The 19,564-nt window shown below is 20.4% G+C and overlaps 7 protein-coding genes across 7 annotated transcripts; 3 read left to right on the top strand and 4 right to left on the bottom strand.

Annotated features, from left to right (window-relative positions):
* Positions 1 to 48: 48 nt before the first annotated feature.
* Positions 49 to 569, bottom strand: T551_02762 (uncharacterized protein; the record flags this gene model as incomplete). Its single annotated transcript, XM_018375025.1, has 4 exons — positions 49 to 114; positions 157 to 371; positions 413 to 509; positions 558 to 569. 4 exons carry the CDS (start codon positions 567 to 569, stop codon positions 49 to 51), a joined length of 390 nt encoding a protein of 129 aa, XP_018228905.1.
* A 224-nt stretch (positions 570 to 793) lies between these two features.
* On the bottom strand, positions 794 to 2,131 carry T551_02761 (uncharacterized protein; the record flags this gene model as incomplete). Its single annotated transcript, XM_018375024.1, has 8 exons — positions 794 to 851; positions 897 to 997; positions 1,045 to 1,127; positions 1,172 to 1,298; positions 1,349 to 1,531; positions 1,572 to 1,906; positions 1,955 to 2,044; positions 2,089 to 2,131. 8 exons carry the CDS (start codon positions 2,129 to 2,131, stop codon positions 794 to 796), a joined length of 1,020 nt encoding a protein of 339 aa, XP_018228904.1.
* Positions 2,132 to 2,328: 197 nt separating this feature from the next.
* On the bottom strand, positions 2,329 to 3,463 carry T551_02760 (uncharacterized protein; the record flags this gene model as incomplete). The annotated part of the gene is made up of 5 exons (XM_018375023.1): positions 2,329 to 2,429; positions 2,473 to 2,636; positions 2,683 to 3,232; positions 3,277 to 3,348; positions 3,394 to 3,463. The coding sequence occupies 5 exons, from the start codon at positions 3,461 to 3,463 to the stop codon at positions 2,329 to 2,331; spliced, it is 957 nt and encodes a 318-aa protein (XP_018228903.1).
* An 858-nt stretch (positions 3,464 to 4,321) lies between these two features.
* T551_02759 (uncharacterized protein) lies at positions 4,322 to 5,952 on the top strand (the record flags this gene model as incomplete). Its single annotated transcript, XM_018375022.1, has 6 exons — positions 4,322 to 4,916; positions 4,958 to 5,544; positions 5,592 to 5,653; positions 5,697 to 5,736; positions 5,784 to 5,888; positions 5,938 to 5,952. The coding sequence occupies 6 exons, from the start codon at positions 4,322 to 4,324 to the stop codon at positions 5,950 to 5,952; spliced, it is 1,404 nt and encodes a 467-aa protein (XP_018228902.1).
* Positions 5,953 to 6,146: 194 nt separating this feature from the next.
* On the bottom strand, positions 6,147 to 6,813 carry T551_02758 (mitochondrial 37S ribosomal protein RSM7; the record flags this gene model as incomplete). Its single annotated transcript, XM_018375021.1, has 4 exons — positions 6,147 to 6,179; positions 6,223 to 6,435; positions 6,479 to 6,663; positions 6,708 to 6,813. The coding sequence occupies 4 exons, from the start codon at positions 6,811 to 6,813 to the stop codon at positions 6,147 to 6,149; spliced, it is 537 nt and encodes a 178-aa protein (XP_018228901.1).
* Positions 6,814 to 7,233: 420 nt separating this feature from the next.
* Positions 7,234 to 10,824, top strand: T551_02757 (ubiquitin-ubiquitin ligase HUL5; the record flags this gene model as incomplete). The annotated part of the gene is made up of 14 exons (XM_018375020.1): positions 7,234 to 7,389; positions 7,430 to 7,737; positions 7,780 to 7,894; positions 7,941 to 8,279; positions 8,326 to 8,835; positions 8,876 to 8,953; positions 8,995 to 9,128; positions 9,170 to 9,634; positions 9,696 to 9,790; positions 9,831 to 9,956; positions 10,001 to 10,044; positions 10,089 to 10,158; positions 10,208 to 10,730; positions 10,776 to 10,824. 14 exons carry the CDS (start codon positions 7,234 to 7,236, stop codon positions 10,822 to 10,824), a joined length of 3,012 nt encoding a protein of 1,003 aa, XP_018228900.1.
* Positions 10,825 to 12,436: 1,612 nt separating this feature from the next.
* On the top strand, positions 12,437 to 13,738 carry T551_02756 (GTPase-activating protein GYP8; the record flags this gene model as incomplete). Its single annotated transcript, XM_018375019.1, has 5 exons — positions 12,437 to 12,569; positions 12,619 to 12,747; positions 12,791 to 12,885; positions 12,936 to 13,029; positions 13,077 to 13,738. The coding sequence occupies 5 exons, from the start codon at positions 12,437 to 12,439 to the stop codon at positions 13,736 to 13,738; spliced, it is 1,113 nt and encodes a 370-aa protein (XP_018228899.1).
* Positions 13,739 to 19,564: the final 5,826 nt, after the last annotated feature.

Below are 19,564 nucleotides of genomic sequence, written 5' to 3'. Positions count from 1 at the left end.
ATATATGAAATATGAGTTTATTATATATAATTGTAAGTCTTTATAATACTATAATCCCAAATTTTTGTATTCTTCAAGAGCTTTCATAATAGCAATGATCGTTGGTTTAAAATACTAATAAAAGTAAGATGTAGATATAAATATAAAAACTGTTACATTCTTAACTATTTCCAACTTATTTATAGTAATATTATTGGATTTGATAATAGAATCAATTCTACTGCTTGTTTTTTTTAATGAATTAACAATTTGAGGAAGTTGTGAAATAATTGTTTTTTCGCTGGATAAAAATCTCACCCAAAATTGGTTTAAAAGTTCATTTGCTGTTTTGTGGCAAAGAACTATTTGATTTTTTATATCCAATGGAATAACTATTATCATTAATTTATAATTTTCAGATAGTATTTTTAACTTGTTTTAAAATCATTTCCTATTATTTTAGATTTTGGTTTAATTTGTTGCAAAATATCATGTGTTGTATTCCTTAATAATATATTGTTATTGTTTATCTTATTATGTTAAATTTAAATCACTAATGAAATATTATGAGCATTTACAATCGGTTCCATTCGGTGTTTTATATTTTCAAATTCTAGAGCCAATTTAGGTTTTTTCTATAGTTTTTAGGATAGAAAAATATGTCATAGTTTTAAATTACAATTTTTTTAGGATAATTTTCTTGAAAGATATCATTTCCTAAGAAATACTCTTTTTGATCTTTTATATAAAGATAAATTGTATTTTGATTTATTATTTTTTGCAAATCATTAAGGTTTAAGTTAATGTTATTAGTCTAAATTAAATTAGATGGTTTAAAAAAAATATGATAATTTCCCTTTTCAGTTGTATTTCTATATATGTTAAGAATTTTTTAATTAATGTTATATTTTACTTACTTAGAAAAGTTTATCATTTTTATAGAAAGATTATTTAAAGATTGTGACATTTTCACATTTTCTAAGTCTCTTAAAGCAATTGATGATTCAAAATTACAAGTCTAGATTGTTTTACTGAATTAAATATAATTATTATAAATATAATAACCTTTCTAATATGATGTTCATTTCTAATTAAATCAATAAAATGAGATATATCTTTTGTGTTATTGGTATATGGTTGTGTTAAATCTATTTAAAGATTAACCTATTGATTAAATGGGAATAATATTTACTATCTGCATAATCAATATACTTATCTAATATTTCGTCATTGGAATCACTTGTATTTAGTTTTTCTCCTCTCAGTTTTTTACAAAGACGTGATAAAAAGAAACGTCCCCAGAAATCATCTTCTGATAACTATATGAAACACATTGTTTAAATTAGTAATTTTCAAAAGGATTCCTTACTGGGGGGACATTTTTATTGTAAATATGTTTAATTAATGGATGTTGTTGAAATATATCATGAATCTTTTCCCTGCTTAAGGACAGCTTGATTCTATTATCAATTGTCTGAGGCCTTATGGTAACAAGAACATTATATAGGCCTCTTTTTTGATATTTTTCAACAGCATATGTCCTTAACAAATGCTATGTAAAATTAATATATATATATATATGTGTAATATACTATTCGTGTACTCCAAAACTGCTCATTTGTAATATTCCCTTTAATAACTGTTTCTGAAAATGTTTTCATCAATTCGTTATTATCTTTAAGAAGAGATTGTTGTAGGTCAATATCTTGTTCGAAGTTCCTTCTTGCTAATATATCAGAGACTGATTGGATATTATGTGCATTGTTTTTCTTTGAAATGGTTTTTTGGATATTTAGTTTGAAATTATTGCAGTCATTTTGGGCTTTCAAAGATACAAATGTAAAAATATATGATGTTGTCTCATTTTGAGTTTTTACAAGAATTTTTACCATTATTCGAGGGCTTGTAATTGGTGTTGCTTGTAGATCTGATTCATATTAGAATTATTTTATATTATTATTTTTTTTTGCTATACTTTTTATTGAATCCAAAGAAATTATTAAATCAGGGATTTGCTTTCCTAATTCTATCCATTTTATATTATTTTCTTCAATAATAAGAGTCCCTTGTTTGTTAAATATATATGTTCAAGATGATTATTTGCAAAACCTTTTATTTTTTTATATAATACTTCAGAAATCTTTGTGTCCATTAAGATTGAAAATTTTTCTTAAAATTTAAAATTATTTAAATTAAAATTAAATAATATTTTATATGAAAATATTATACTAATAGTTTTTTGATGTTAATTGTAAATATGAATTACAATATTAGTATTTATATATTTATATAAAAAATTAACTTTAAACTACATGTAAAAGTTATGCATATTTAAATTATACATGAGTTTTATCCTATTTTTCTTCGTGGTCGCCGTCCTTTACTTTGTTTTTCTAGAGCGCATTCATCACAATACCATTCTCCTTGAGGAGGTTCTGGAAGGCCAATACCTAACATTTGTAAAGAAAATAATTATAATAAAGTATGAATTACACGGTAAATGAAACCATTCTCGGTGACATTTTTTTCCATCACACGCTACCATTTCTCCATATGAGACTTGATCACAATAACAATATGTAGGTTCATTTGGATATATTAAAATGTTAATTTTAAACATTATATAATAAAAAGTAATAAACCTGGATTTGAATTTTCTGATCTAAATTATTTAATAAAAAATAAGCGTATTTAAAGACTTACTTTTTGATAGGTTCTCTTCTTAATTGAAATTGTGATTGTTGATTTTGATCTCTTGATTTAATTTTTTCATATGTACCTCCCTTTTTTTTATCTTTATCCGGTGTATCAAATCGTGGTGATGTTGCTCCTCCATTAATATGTGATATTCTTTTTTTTCTTATTGGAGTAGAATTTTCGCGATGATTTCCTCTGGAATTATTAGGAATATTGAGTTCTTCTGTAGTTGTTCTTCTAGTTGCAATTGTTTCTTTTCGAGTTTCTGATCTAGAGATATTTGAATTTGAGGAAAATGCTGGATGACTAGTTGATCCGAGACGAATAATAGCTGGTATCTCATTTTCTATAAGAGAAAAGTCTAAATCAAGACGTTTAAGATGTTTTTTTACTGCATCTCTAGTTGATGATGCAAGTGAAATTTTCTCATCTGCATAAGGGATAATTTGTATAAGGAGTGACTGCAATTTAGAACTAGATATTGATTTGGTTTCTTGAAATGAATTTGTGTTTGTTAAAAGATTAGAAATAGAAGATGATATAAGATGTTGAAGACCTTAAATAAATAAGCCTGGATGATTTCTTTATTATTATTTTTACTTGAAACTTTTGCATCAACTTCACGTAATAAAGTAAAATTCCTTGTTAAATCCATAGGAAGTGCTTCAATTGCTATTAAATAAAATAAGAAATATTAACTAAAAATAGTATTATTACCATCAGTGAAATCATTTAAGGAAGCATATGTTTCTTCATTATTGTGCAAAAACTTGTTAGGTGCTTTCATATAAGTTTTTTAAAGATTATTTTATATGTAGAAATTATTGTATTTTCGAGTGTTAAACTTTTAAATTATTATTTGTAAATTTGACAAAAGTATTAAATTTTTGGAGTATATATACTTAAATGATATTTTTAAAAAATTACATATTTTTATATTTAAACTATTTCTTTTTGAAAAAAAATATTTTTATCTAATTTTAGGATAATATATAAAATATATTATTCTTCTATTTTAATTATTCAAAATTTGATTAAATTTTAAAATATATTATGAACTTTTTTAAAATGATAATGATTTTATTAAAAAATTAGTGTTAATTTTTGATAATATTTGATTTCTTAGTTTTAAAATTTAAATTTTATTATAATTGATGACATAATTTACATAAAATAATGATAAACTTAGAATTTGAAGGTTTTGATTTGATTAATTAGATACTAATTATCTAAAAAAAAAAAAACACATATATATTTAATATTTATATTTATTATATTTATTATGTAGTAAATTGGTTATTATACACTTTGTAATTTGATAAAGTTTTGATTTATTTTTCTTTTAAAGTTCATATTTTTAATAATATATATATATTATTTTGTTATAAATTGAAATTTAATGTTAAATTTTCATAATATTTAAATGTTTATTTATTATTATATTTTTTAATGTTTAATTAAATAATCATATTTAAATGTTTTATAGATGATTTAAATATATGTTTGTTTATTTAATTTAAATAAATAATAATGATTTTGCTTTTTTAGAGATTTAGGATAGCTTTCGAGTAAGGTTTGAAAATAAAAGTTTAAATACAAAAGTAAATTATATTTAAAAATAGAAAATTCTGTATATTGTTTAATAATGGTATTTGATGCTGCAAAGCCTATTAAAAGAAATAAGTCTTTTTCCTCAATGGAATCTGTTATTGATGAAGAACGGAAAGAAGTATTAAAATTTTTGGAAACTCGTGAAATGCAGTTATCTATGGGATTAAAAAATAAGTTAAAAAGTTCTATGCCATATGATGTTTTTGATTTTAAATGTCATGAAAATGATTTAGAAGTTGGATTTAAATCTGGTGTTACTTCAAATAATATATTTAATGCATCATCGTCTGAAAGATTTTCTTCAAAAAGGTCTTTAGTTCGTGATTGTCCTATGAGGAACAGGTTTTTATCTTCAAGCGATATAGAACTTAATTCTTATAAGACATGTTTTCGTTTTTCTAATTGTCTACCTTCTCAGTCAAGTGAGATTTTTACTAAATCATCTAGTATTCAAAATGAGTCAGGAAAGGATAACAATTTTTCAAAAGATTATAGTAGTATTAATGTTGTTGAGGCTAATTGTTGTGATAAAGAGGGTTTAGATAGTTATATAAAATCATCTTCGTATTTAAATTCCACTGTTAATAAATTGGGTTCTTTATCTCTTTCAGGTACTTCTGAAGTTGATGGTTTGTGATTCTATTTGTTTTTTTAATTATTAAATTTGTAGGAAATGATCTTGTATATGAGTCGCCTAAAGATTCTTATTCTTCTGTATTACCATCTCGGGTTTTAAAAACTGTAGTAAATAAAACTCATAATTTTAAAAACAGTTCAAATTTGTGTGAATCTGGAATTCTTTCACATACAAATATAGAATTTTCCTCAGAACAAGATATTGATATTGATGAATATAGAAAAATTCAAAATATGAAAATTGATATGGGAACTATCATTTTTACTGAGGACAGAACTATAAGAACTATAAAGCGTGGAGAATATTCTTCACCGCTTAGGGAGTCTAGGAAGATTCGCTCATATCTTGTTCCTATTGATCTGAGTTCTGAGTCATTGTACGCTTTAGAATGGGCTATAGGGACGGTAGTACGTGATTATGATACCATGATGATTGTGGAAGCTATAGATAAAGATGATAAGGATGATAAAGGTATTGTGGAATTGGAAAAAGAAAGATTGGCTGCAATGGAAGAGATATGTTTAATTACTCAAAAGTTATTAAAAAAGACGAGATTAATACTTCAGATTGAAATTGAAATAATTCACCATAAAGCTCCTAAACATTTGTTAACAGAAATGGTATTGGTTTTTCCTCTTTCCAGAAATCAATTTTTATGATAAATTAGATTGATTATTTAGAGCCAACTCTTGTTATTCTTGGTAGTAGAGGACGTAGTTCATTGAAAGGGTTTTATTTTTTTACTAATTATTCGTTTTAATTATCATTTTAGGGTTATTTTGGGTTCATTTAGTAATTATATTGTTAATAAAGTATTTTTAAGATATATTAAACGCAAAAAAAGCTAATTATTGTCTAGTCAAGTGTCCCTGTTATGATTGCTAGGAAAAAGCCTAGGAAATTGAAATCAAAACAATCTGTTTTTGGCACAAATATTCGTATGGTAAATAATTTACTTACTAAGGTTTTTAGTTTTTGGTTTTATTTGATTTATGTATCTGAAATAATAATAGGCTATCATAGATTAAGATTCAAATGATAAAAATGCATGAAATTATTAATGCTTCGTTATATTATTGTTATGATTATATACTTAATATTATCCGGTTAAAATATAATGTCCTAAAAGTTAAGTAAAAAAAGTTTGTATATATATGTAGTTAATATTAAGACACAATTTACATATATGTATATTATATATACCGAAATATCATTAAATTTGTTATGCTCGAATTTGTACATTTGCTCTATTTATCTAGTTTGAAGTTAATGATAGTTAAATTCGAAAAGTTGCGTACTAATGCTAATTTATGTAGCTGCTCTTTTCTTTGGAAAACAGAACTAGTTCCATCCACAACAGCAATCAATTCATGTGCTAGGCGTTCTGAAAAGTTTCTGTTGTGTCGTTTATTACTAGCTTCAAGAATCCAAATGATTGCTTTTCTATGTTGTTGATACTCATTTAAAGGGACTGGTATTTTTATGGATTTGGATCCCTTTTTTGTAGATATCTTGAATCATTAGAGTTATATTTATGTTAAATTTGTGATATACAAGTTTTATTAAAGGAGACGCTTTTTCGATAGCTTTAGAAAAAATGAAATGTGGATTTGTATTTGTTTTTTGTTTAATATATAAGAATGCGTTTTCAAGTTGTTTTTGTGCTTTTGTTTTTTTTCCTTTTTTCATTATGATTCCAACAGTATGATTAAAAAGTGTATTAATAGTATTAGAGTGTTCTATTCGTTTAAGTAAATTAAAGGATATGAATTTCATAGTTAACTGTTTAAAATATGTATCTCTTTGTTTTCTGTTTTTGAGACTGGTATGTTATTTATATCATTTTTTAATTCAACAGTCTTTTGGTCTGAATTTTTGGTAATAATCATTTCAGTTTTAAATTTTCCTTTAACCTTTTCTTCAAAGAGTAATTTTTCATATATTTTATCTACTAACCTAAGTTTGAATTTTCATGTATTTTTTGATAAGTATTTATTTGATTTTTGTGTATAAACGTAGTTGAAAAATTTATGTTGTAAAGGTTTATTTTTCTTTTTACTGTTGAATTAAAAAAATCTAGGATGATTCTCACCATATTTTAATAGTAGATATAATATTTTTAAAAATAAATTTTTAACGTATATAAATATATTTAATCTAGTTTTTAAATTAATTTTGGAATTTGGTAAGAATCGAAATATGGGTTATAGAAAGTAAATAACTTTGTAGTAATATATTTATATTGGATGTTTCTTTTTAAAAAAAATACGTTTTGGAAAAATATTGCCGTCTTTTTGAATTTTTGTTAAATGTATTCATTTGAAGGTAATTATAAATTAAAACGAACTATTAACCTTGGGAAAAAACAAAAAGAAACTAAAGAGCTTTTGCTTAAAAAAGTTGCAAATGATAGGAAGAAAAGAGATGATGAACGTCGTAAACAAAGTGCTGTTCTTTTGTTACAGGTTAGTAGTTAAATTATAAAAAAATATTAATAAAAAAAAGAAAATTATACGTTCTAGAATAGCTATGAAACATGCTAAGGATTCATTGCGACATGACTTTGATTATGATATTTTTGAATATAAATCTAGTTTGAAATTTTCTGATAATTTTTTTTTGAAAAATATCAGGAGATTGATATTTTTCTATCAGGCAGAAAATGATTTTTATAGATTATATGATCTTGTAGAAATTATTTCTAAGCAGTTTTACTTTGGAAATAGTTCACTTTTACTGTTATTACCTAATATTTCATCATGGATTGCATGTCATTTTGGTTATATATTGATAAAAACTATAAATTTTACAAAGTTTTTTTCTGTTATTATTATTGTTTATTAATTAAATAATAGTGATATTACGTTTCATAGATTTATTTTTGGGCTTTTACCGGAACTTGCATGTTTAAATGTTTCTTTGATTAATCTTGGTTATTATAAAGAGCTTTATCTTTATATTTGTAGAAATGTTGGTATATAATGGAAATTATATAATTTAGCTCATATCTTTTTAGAAAATAATTATTAGTTCTCCTGATATACAGTTGTTTATTTTGACTGTTACAAAGCCTCTAGAATATTTTCGTATGTTTGAGTATTCTGTACAAAAAATAGTATTATCTGAATTCATTATGGGTTTTTTTATCTTAACTAATAAATATGGTGATCTGATGAATTCTATAATATTTCAGCTTGAGAATTTTTTTTCTAGATTTATATTTTTACATATTATATTGGATATAAATTTTGAGTGTTTTTCAAAAGAAGAGCTCTTATGGATATTGCATAATGTATTGTTGTATCTAGTGGATTTGGATAGTATAAAGTTAAGGCTTTCTTCCTTAGATGAAGTAGTATGTATTAGTATTGTTACTGTTATTCTAGTATAATATTACGTAGGATTTATATTCTCAATGGGTTAGTGAGATCTTGATACATGTAATTAAAAAGGCGAATGTTTCAATAAGAACATATTGTGATTATGATTCTAGTAATGAGGATAATGATATTTTTGAAATATCATTTTCTAGGATTGTGTCTGAAAAGTTGTTTTTTAAGTTAAATCTTTTTATTCTATTTTCAGCTGAGCATATTGCTCAAATAATGAAATATGTTTTTCCCTCTACTATTGTTAATATTTCTAAATTTTTTCTGGTATTAATGGAGTTTTGGCCTTTTAAAAGGTCTGAAATAATGACACAGCTTGTTATTGCTTCTACTAGTATTGAAAAATGCAAAAATATAAATATGTTATCTGTATTATGGGGGATAGTTAAATCAGATATAAAAGTATTGGAAGATGGTGGAAATGTAAACCTTTGTGAAAGTAATTTTTTTTTAAGATGGAGTGGACAATGGTATACTATGATTCTTTTGTTTGAGCTTTATTCTCGGATTTTGATGACGATGGTAATATTTACTTTTATTTTATAGCATATTTTAATTAAAGGTTGATGATGAGTTTTTCGATTCTATGAGGAATTTCATTATTTTTGATGATATAAAAATTTTAATGAATTTTTTAAAAGTATATTATATAGTTTAGAATATATTCTAATTGTTGTAAAGGAGCTTTCTTATATATTTTATTGTCGTACTCAATATTTGGAAATGTATTTTCAAATTAATGATATGTATTGGTTTAATATAATTCGTTTACGCAATGTTGTTACAACATTAATACAGCAATTATTTATTCGAGAGTATTATTTTTTTTATAGTTATATCTTTTATTGATTTTTAGTTCTCGGAGACCGTTTTTTTCTCATGATTATTGGTTATTTAATAATCGAATTGATATGACTATGTTTGTCTCTTTTGCTATTTCTGAGTTACTTAAAAACGATGAAAAAGCTGATGACAGTAATCAGTTGATATCCATTTCTGATAATGTGTTGGATTCTACTAAATTTTATATAAATGTCTTACGAAAATTTCCTTTTTATATCCCTTTTTCTATGAGGATTCATATATTACAGTCTTTGATTACTCACGATATGGAAATATCTGGGTATTCAGATTCTTGGGATGTATTAAATAGGTTTTCTGTAACAATTAGACGTGATAATATTTTTGATGATGGATTTGCAACACTGTATAGTATTGGTAAAGATATTAAAAAGCCAATTAGTATTATTTTTGTTGATCGATATGGTTTACCCGAAGTTGGTATAGATGGTGGTGGTATCACAAAAGAATTCTTAGTAAGGTATTATATATATATATACATATATATATATATATATATATATATGATTAATGATGCTTAGTATTTGCAAGCAGGCTTTTGATATAGATTTTGGGCTATTTTGTGAAACTCATGAACATTTGTTATATCCCAATCCTCATTCTTATGCCCGTGAACGTATGATTTGGTTTTGGTTTAATGTAGTTAATTATGTTAGCGGCACAACTTTTGTGTTTTGAATTTTTGGGAAGATTGGTTGGAAAATGTATATATGAGACTATCCTTCTCGATGTAACTTTTGCACCGTTTTTTTTAATGAAGCTTCTTGGTAAAATGAGTCATTGTATGCTTAGACTGTTGATTATTTTGATTTATAATTTTATTTAGTAGATGATTTGTTCGTTTTGGATCCTGAGCTATATAAAGGATTGGTAATATTTCGGTTTTTTTAACAAAGTTTTTAATAATTAAAAAGATATTTTTAAAACGTTATACTGGTGATGTTGAAAACGATTTGTTTCTTAATTTTACTGTTATTGAACAAGGTAGTCTATATATAGTTATGATTATAATTATTGATACATTGGACAATAGAATTTGGGAAGTCTATTACAGTTGAATTAGTAGCTGACGGCTCTAATGTTTCTGTAACAAAAAAAAATCGGTTGAAATATATATATACTTTGGCTGATTATCGACTTAATAAAGTTATTTTAAAACAAAGCAATGCTTTTCTTAAAGGGCTGTCTGAAATTATTAATATTAAATGGTTGTCAATGTTTAGTTGTCAGGAATTACAAAATTTAATTGGAGGTTCTTCTGTACCTATAGATATAAATGATTTACGCAATAATTCTGTTTATGGTGGATTTCAAGATGATGATCCTACTATTGAACTTTTTTGGAGTGTTGTTTCTGAATTTTCTGATATTGAGCGTCGGCTATTGTTAAAATTTGTTACTAGTGTATCAAGACCCCCACTTTTAGGTTTTAAAGATTTAAGACCTTTATTTTGTATTCGTAACGGTGGTGACGATATTAATAGACTTCCTACTGCTTCTACATGTGTTAATCTTTTAATACTTCCAAGATATAGTGATAGAACTATTATGAAAAGGTAATAAAAATTGAACAAAATTAATAATGTTAATTTACAAAAAAGTAAACTTTTATATGCTATTAATTTTGGTGCTGGATTTGATCTTATTTGATTTTTTTATATTTTTTAGAATTTTTAAATTTTGATGTTTTACAGTTTTCTATGTATAATGTAGATATTTATATATTGAAATTGGAGTTAGTGTTTTATGTTTATATAAAATAATGATAAATGAATGGTAATTTTTATAATTTTACATTTAAATAAGAAATGCTGTTTTAATTGAATAACTACGTTGTAAAATGATACATTAAAAATGGTATTCTATAATGTATTTTATATTTTTAATAAATAGTAATTTTATTTATATTTGAAAAATATTTATGTAGGTAATTTATGTAGATATAATTTATGTAGATATTTTTTTGACACTCATGCAAATATTAATTTCATTATGATCTTGAGTGATGTTAATTTTAAATGTTTAATATATATAATATAAATTTTTAGTGAAACGTGATCAGTGTAGTAATATTTAGTTATATAATTATACATATGATTTAATAGTAATTTAATAGTATATGTTTATGGTTTATAATTTAAGTTATAATTTAAAAATAATAATTTTTATATATTATATATTTTAATATGTATTTTAATAAAAATTATTTATTAATTGTAATGAATTATATGTTAAAAAAATTACTAAAAAATTACTAAATATCTAAATATTAATAAATATTAATAGATAAATATATTTAAACAAAAATATTAAATATTTTGATTATACTTAGATTAATATAAATATTACTGACTATATTATATATAAATATTAAAACTATTAAAACGTAGAAATTTTAATTTTAAAAATATTTATGATAAAAAGTTTTTTATAATAAAATTAAGTAGAAATAGTTATATATATAACTTATATATATAACTTATTTAACATGATTAAGAATATAAAATATAAATATGATGTTATGAAAATAGTAAATTAGATATATTGAATTAGATAATTCAATAAATTAAATAATATCGAATATTATAATTTTTAATATATATACTAATTCTACTAACATATTCTTGTCATATTTTATTATTTATATACATTATTTCATATGTAAAACGATATATTAAAATATATATAATTTACTAAATTTATAGAATAATAGAAATATCTTTAATTTGTAATATTCTTAATTTTAAAAATATCACTTTTTATTACATAATATATTATTATAGATGTGATTTATATGATTTTATTATAAAATATTTAGAATATATGTTTTTAAAATATATAAAATACATAATTATATTATTTTAAAAAAAAAATTAATTAAAAATTAATATATGAAACTAAATGAATATTTAATGATAATTAAGAATTTAAAATAATTTAAAATATATATATGATATGAAAAAAATATGAATCGATTCATAAATTATTATTTTAAATAAAATTCTACGTTAAAAATATTTAATATTTTCCTATAAATCCTATAAACTATAAATATTTAAAAATATCGATTTATTATCTAATTTTTAAATTAAATTAATTTACATCAACATCCATACAAAAAATCAAACAATAAAAAAATTAAACGATAAAAATCAAACGATATAAAATTTAAATTAATATAATTTTTAAATTTTATCGATTTATATACAATATTTACAATATTTAAGTTCATATATAATTGTTTTCAAAAAAAAAAAATAACATGAAACTCTGCAATAATGAATCAAATTCTATTGATTTTAATTATGCAATTTTAAGAAATGATATTGTAAAATTAAGAAATTATGGAGCTCAAGGAATTGGATTTAAAAATAATGATTTAAGAAAAAAAATATGTAATTATTCCTAATAATAATATATTATATATATTTAATTTTTTTGCAGGGAATATTCTTATATGCCCAGAAAATGAATCATTAAATCATCAAGTCCATTGGGAACTATTACCCGTTCACAAAGACGAAAATCAAGTTCAACTTGATGTTGATCGATCATTCATTTATTATCCTATAAGTAGTTCATATATTTCCATTTATAAAATCTGATATTTGAAGAGATTCTACTCATAAAGAATTAAAAAAAAAAAAAAAAGAACTAAAATCATTAATATTAGAAATACTTCGAAAACATCCAACCCTTAATTATTTCCAAGTATTATTATTTGCATATTGTAATTACTTTTTAATTTTTAATATAATTAGGGATATCATAATATTGCTCAAGTATTTTTACTATGTGTTGGAAAAAAAGATGCAGTAAAACTCTTAGAATATATATCATTAACACGTATCCGTGGTATTGTATATATTTATTTATTCAGAAAATAATTTATTTACTTTTAGATTTTTTTTTACCTTCGTTATCACCCATATTGGATCACCTTGAATTAATAAAATCAATAATATTTAAAAAGGACCAAGAACTTGGAGAACATGTTGCAAATGTTCCATCACATTTTGCTCTAGCATCATATCTGACATGGTTTTCATATAAAACAAAACATTTTGAAGATATTCTTAAAGTATTTGACTTTATTTTAGCTACAGATACAATTATGATTATTTATATTTATGCAGCAGTAAGTTTATATTCCTTCATAACTGATACTAAAATACGTGAGATCATTATTCAACAAAAAAATCAAATTTTAAATATTACCAAAGAAGAAACAGATATTTTACACAAAGTTCTAGCTAATTTTACCCAAAAATGTCCTTCAAAAAGTATATTACAAGAAGCTATATCATTGAGAGAAAATATTCCTCCTTATATATTATCAAATTGGAAATATACATTAAAATATAGTTGTATAAAAGATTTTGGAAAAAAATATCATTTAGAGTATGCAACAAAGCTTTATTACATGGAATTAGATGAGTTAGAAAAAAAATCACATTGTTATATAAGCAATAGAGCTAGAATAAACAGTACGTTATTTATAATAACAATAGCAATACTTAGTATTTCAATTGCTTGGTATAAAAATTTTATTAAAAACATTTAAGCAAAAAAATAATTTATATAAATATTATAATATATTTTTACAATTTTATATTTCTCTGTATATTCTAAATTATTTTTAAAAATTGATCAAAAACGTAAAAAAATCATTTTACTTACTATTAAAATTAACATAAAAATTTAATGGAAAATAAAAATATACAACATACATACGAATATACGTTATAAAACAACTTATATTTTAAAACTATTGATCACATGAAATTGAAGTTTAATACAAAAACAATATTTTTTTAATAACATTGTAAAATACAACTAACCCATAAATTCAACAAAATTTATATTTCAAAATGTTATTAAACACCAACTTTTGATTTTATTTTTTTATCAATAATAGAATTTACAAAAACAACTTTAATGCTTTATAAAGTTAATATCTAAAGTTAATTTTATTTTATCAAACATATTTAAAGGCAAATAAAATATCTTAGTAATATTTTTATAATTTCTTCAAGTTATTTTTAAAAAAATCAAAATTAATATGATTTGACAATTAAAAAATCTAATATCTAACTCCATATCAATTAAATTATAAATTCTAAAAAACGTTATTATTTTAGTTCTTGATTAAATTTAATTTTATTTTTTAAATAAGTAATAATAATACTTAAACCTTTTTTAATTAAGCAAATTTGAACTTAATTCATCGTATATAAAATTAATAGTTTTATATAAAATATAATATGCAGAAAACGTTATTTCAATATAGAAAAAACAATAAAATCAAAATATTTAAATGACATAATAAATATTATTTCATTTAGAAAATGCGTATTTTTTTAAAAAAAAAAAAACACTAACAAATAATACATTTTAAGAATTAATAAGTGATCAAATGATATAATTCTATTGTTATAGCACAATTAAATGTCATAATACCTTCATTATTATCAAATCTTTTATATATATTTCCGATAAAATTCTATTATTTTTAATAAAATTAATAAAAATATCAATTTTTTTTTTACCATACAATACCAATAAAACTTTCATTATCATTATTAGTCAATTCAAATATTCCAATATTTTTATGAAAATATGTAATAAAAATATTTCATATATCATAAAAAATAAAATATGAATAAACTTCACGAAATTTGTCAAAATTCAAATAACAAAAATTGAAAAGATAACATTAATCTAGTATTCTAATTAAAACGCCTAAATTAAATAATTCATTAAAATACCTCATATGAAAATCCGTTTTACAATGAATTTATATTGTTGATTGTTTAATAGAATTCACACGAAAAAATAACATTAACAAATACCAAATATCTAATAATATTTTTTTCATCTTTATTTTAAAACATAAAGTATATGTACTCAAAGCAAAAAAAAATTAGGAAACAGTACATATTGAAAATAGACATTATTATCATAATTTATTGAAATATTCAGATTTTATTGCATTTAAGAAAATAAAATTTATAAATATTACATTCATTTCAAATCCAGTAAAAATATATTTAAAAAATAGAAAAAAAAGTAAAAAATAAATAAAACCTGATTTTAAATAAAAAATTATAACCATCATTAACATTATATTTTCTAAAATACATCAAATTTATATCTTTTAAAAATAAAAAATATATTAAAACTTAATATACATATCAGCTAATCTTTAAAAGTTGTATTATTATATTTTTAGATTGTTATTTATTTTTGAATATTTATTATACAAATCACATCATTCACTAAGTTTTTTAAAAACAAAATATTAATAGTATATCCAACCCTAGAAAAAAATATTAACAAATGCAAATAATAAACTTTAAATAACACACATTGAAACTATTTTTTTCTCAGAACATAAAGTAAGTATAAGATTATTATTAAAAGTTTATTCATCATAAATATTATAAAAAATTACAGTATTTATTTAAAGATATATTAAACCAATAAAAAACATATAAAAATACTCTCTAGAAAAACATTCAAAATAAAAAATTCTAATATATATAGTTTGTTTATTATAATTTAAATATTATATTTTTTTAATCATCATAATAAAAAATACATTATAATATTTTTAATCTTCTCACAAAAACATTTCAATTAATAAATCATTAGCCTCTTTCTCATTCTATACCAATTCTAAAATATTAAAATCCAAAAATAAACATTATTTATCCATAATATTTTAAGCAAAATGACAAAAAAATATTGTAACTATAAAAAATACAATTATACTTATTGCATTATTATCCATTCAAGGTGTACATTAAACAATAAATAATAAAATATAAATAAGTTCATCAAGAAAAAAAATCAATAAAATAAATTAGTATCAATATATTTTCAAGATAAAAATACAGTAAAAAATCAAAAAATTAAAGTTATTTTTTTTTAAATAAAAAAAATTTTAATATTATAAAGAACACATTAAAACTCGAAATACAGGATCTTTATATTTTATATATTTTATATAGATATATTACATATATACATATAATCATATTGTTAAATAAATAAAATACAACTTATAATTAATTTCTCAAATAAATTCCAAATCTTCAAATAAGAGCCTTAAATGGTACATTCTTTACACATTAATCAAATTATACAATAATATTCAACAAATACAATTTTTAAAGACATATTACATAATATTAATCATTATAAAATTTTACTATTGTACCAAAACTTCTAAATGTTTTAAATAATCTATATTTTTTTCAAATAACTAAACAATAAGAATGTTATTTTAAATCTTAGGAGTAATTATGATTAAAGAATTATATTTTCCACTTTTAAGATTAGGTCTGTTTCAATATTAATAATATACTAATATACAAATATAACTATTTTCTAAAAACTTCTATTATGCAATAATAAAAAAATCATATTTACGAATGAAATTAAACATATGAATATGAGAAAACATAAAAGTGAACAAATTTTATCAACTTTTATAAATAACTTTGAAGTTAACAATAAAAAAGACATCTTCAAAAAGCTACTATAAATAGGTTTGCATTATTAATTATAACAAATAAATATTTACTTTAATGAAAATTATAAATAACTACTTTCAAAAATTCAATTTGTTTAGATTTATAATCCTATTTTTCCAATATCACATATAATTATATAAATTATAAAAGTATAAAAAAATTGTCAGTAAAAATATATTTTTCTAAAACTTTTTTAAAAAATAAAGTTTTAAATTTTATCTATTACATATTATAGTATATTTCCAAATTAACATTAATTCAGTAAATTTTATTGTATTTGTTTAATAGTATTAAATTTCGTTATAAAATATAACTATACATATTATAATTTTTCTAAAACCTTAATATTTTTTTGAAAAAAATTATCAAAAATAAAAATATCAACTAAAAATAAAATCAATTAAATATTTAAAAAAACCCATTTGACGATAAAAATAATCATTACAAAGTCTCAAAAATATTATTTTTACTTGTTTTTATAAATATCTACAAAAAATAAATTTTATTATTTTTTAAAACTTCATAAAATTACAAATCACAAATTAATAAGTCTAAATGACTAAAGATAATTTCACAACAATATCTTCAATTTCATCTAAAAAATTAAGTCTTCTATTAACTCTTAGTCGACTTTGTTGTTTATATAACAATTTTATACTTTCTTCAGAATTCTTAAATCCATTATCATCTTCCTCTATGTTTACATCTTTTTGTATAATACTAATCTCTTTTAAAACAAGCAGTTTCAATATTTTTTTTTTAAAATAATAAGACACATCTATTTCTTTCTAAAAAATATTTTTATCTTAATTACTATTAACTAAACATGTAAAAATAATTATTTTACATCTAAATTAAGGAGTTAAGAAATTGCTATTAACATTATATATCCCTCTTCTACATTATCAATTATACTTTTTCAAATAACAGTAATATTTTTTTTAATCTAATTAAATATACCATTTCTTTAATTTTTTAGATTTCCCTTGTTAAAACTATTTAAAACTATTCATAAGTATGTTTTATATTCGTATATATTAAATCCTATTTAATTTTGTGAATCAGATTTTTTTTTAAACTAAAAATTTTAAATTTCAATATATTATTTATATTATTTCATAATTAAATAATTAAAATAAATTATTTGTTTTTATAATATATATTTTTCGGAAAAATGTAATGTTTTTATAATTTTGTTTTTTTTTAAGAAATATTATATGTAATACATTAGTTTCACAAGTTTTTTTTATCTTACAATTTATAATTCATAATTACATAAATTATTACCAAATTATCTATCAATAAAAAACATTAACAAAAAAACACTATTTTTTTTATTAATACATTTAATGTGTATAAATCATCATTTCAAATATTAATTACAATTACATATGTATAACTTCAAAGAATTAAATATACTTAAGATAATTTTAAAAATTTGTAATTTATTTAAAAAATATTTTAAATGCTTTTATTAATATTGCAAAATCATATTACTAAATAATCTTTCTCTAATAATAGATATTATCTACATCACTTTTTAATATTTATAAAATAGTATTATCCTAACAAATCTTAATTTGAAATTTTAAAATTTTTATAAAATTTTAACATTAAAAATTTCCTACAAATTCTTAAACTTAAATATAAAAAATAAAATTTCAGATATTCAACAAAATTTTTCTTAATTATACTAATTAAAACAAATTACAAAATTAAGCAGCTTTAAATAATATTTATCAAAATGTTTACTTTAAGAAATATCCAATCCAACTAATTGAATTTTATTCAAAATTCTTAAACTTTATAAAAAAAAAACTAAATTTTTATAATAAATATTAAAATAAACTTTATTTGTTTTTAAAATTAGCCCTAAACAATATTTTAAATTAATATTTATACTATTCTTACTCTTCTTTTTCATCAATTACAAGTAAATAAGTTAAAATGCATACAAATATCTTATAACTGCAGATTTTTAAAATTTACAAAATATTTTTTTCTTATTTATAATTAGAACATAGTTATTATAATAAATACATTAAACTTGATATATTCTAAATGTAAACTAAAATTTAAATATTTTTATTTTTACAATTATACTATGTCCATTCAAATCTTTATAATAATAAAAAACTCTTTTTATATTATTCGTCTTATACATCCTAAGATTATAATATATCAAGTTTTAAATTATTTAATTTTTTTTTTTATTACAATTTATTAAATTTTTACCATAACCAAATTTAAAATTCCCAATTTTTTTTTATAAAAACATAACCCTACAACAAATCTATAGAGTAAAAATTTAAAACATATTCTATTTACATTTTTGCATTATATAATTATAATTTTTAGCATACTTTTTTTACATGACTTTTCTAAAATATATTTTCTATTTTTGTAAAACTATACTTAAACAAAAATCACATATAAAATTGTAAAAGTGCTTTTTAATTTATCTCATATAGTTGCATTTCTTAATATAAAAATACTTAAAAATTAAAAAATTAATTAAAAATCAAATATATCATAAAAAAACTAACAAAATAACTAAAATATCAACATTAAGTATTTTATAAAAATAAATATAATATTATCAGTTTAACAAATTAATTATTTAAATCAACAATTCTAAAAATCTAGTAATATTTTTAATAAAATGAATTCAAAAAATATTAAATATAAAAATACATTAAATAAATCAGAAATTCATTATATTTTAAGAAATATTATAAAGAAACACTGTAACCTTTTAGAAAATTTTCATAAATTAATAAAATAATTCTTATATTAGAAATGAAGACACATGTATAATGCTTTTAAATTTACTATTTAAAAAATATATTTTT

This window comes from Pneumocystis jirovecii (genome assembly GCF_001477535.1).
Source record: "Pneumocystis jirovecii RU7 chromosome Unknown supercont1.12, whole genome shotgun sequence".
NCBI lineage: Eukaryota > Fungi > Ascomycota > Pneumocystomycetes > Pneumocystales > Pneumocystaceae > Pneumocystis > Pneumocystis jirovecii.
Note: the sequence above shows the minus strand (reverse complement) of the source record. Positions and strands in the feature narration are given on the sequence as shown.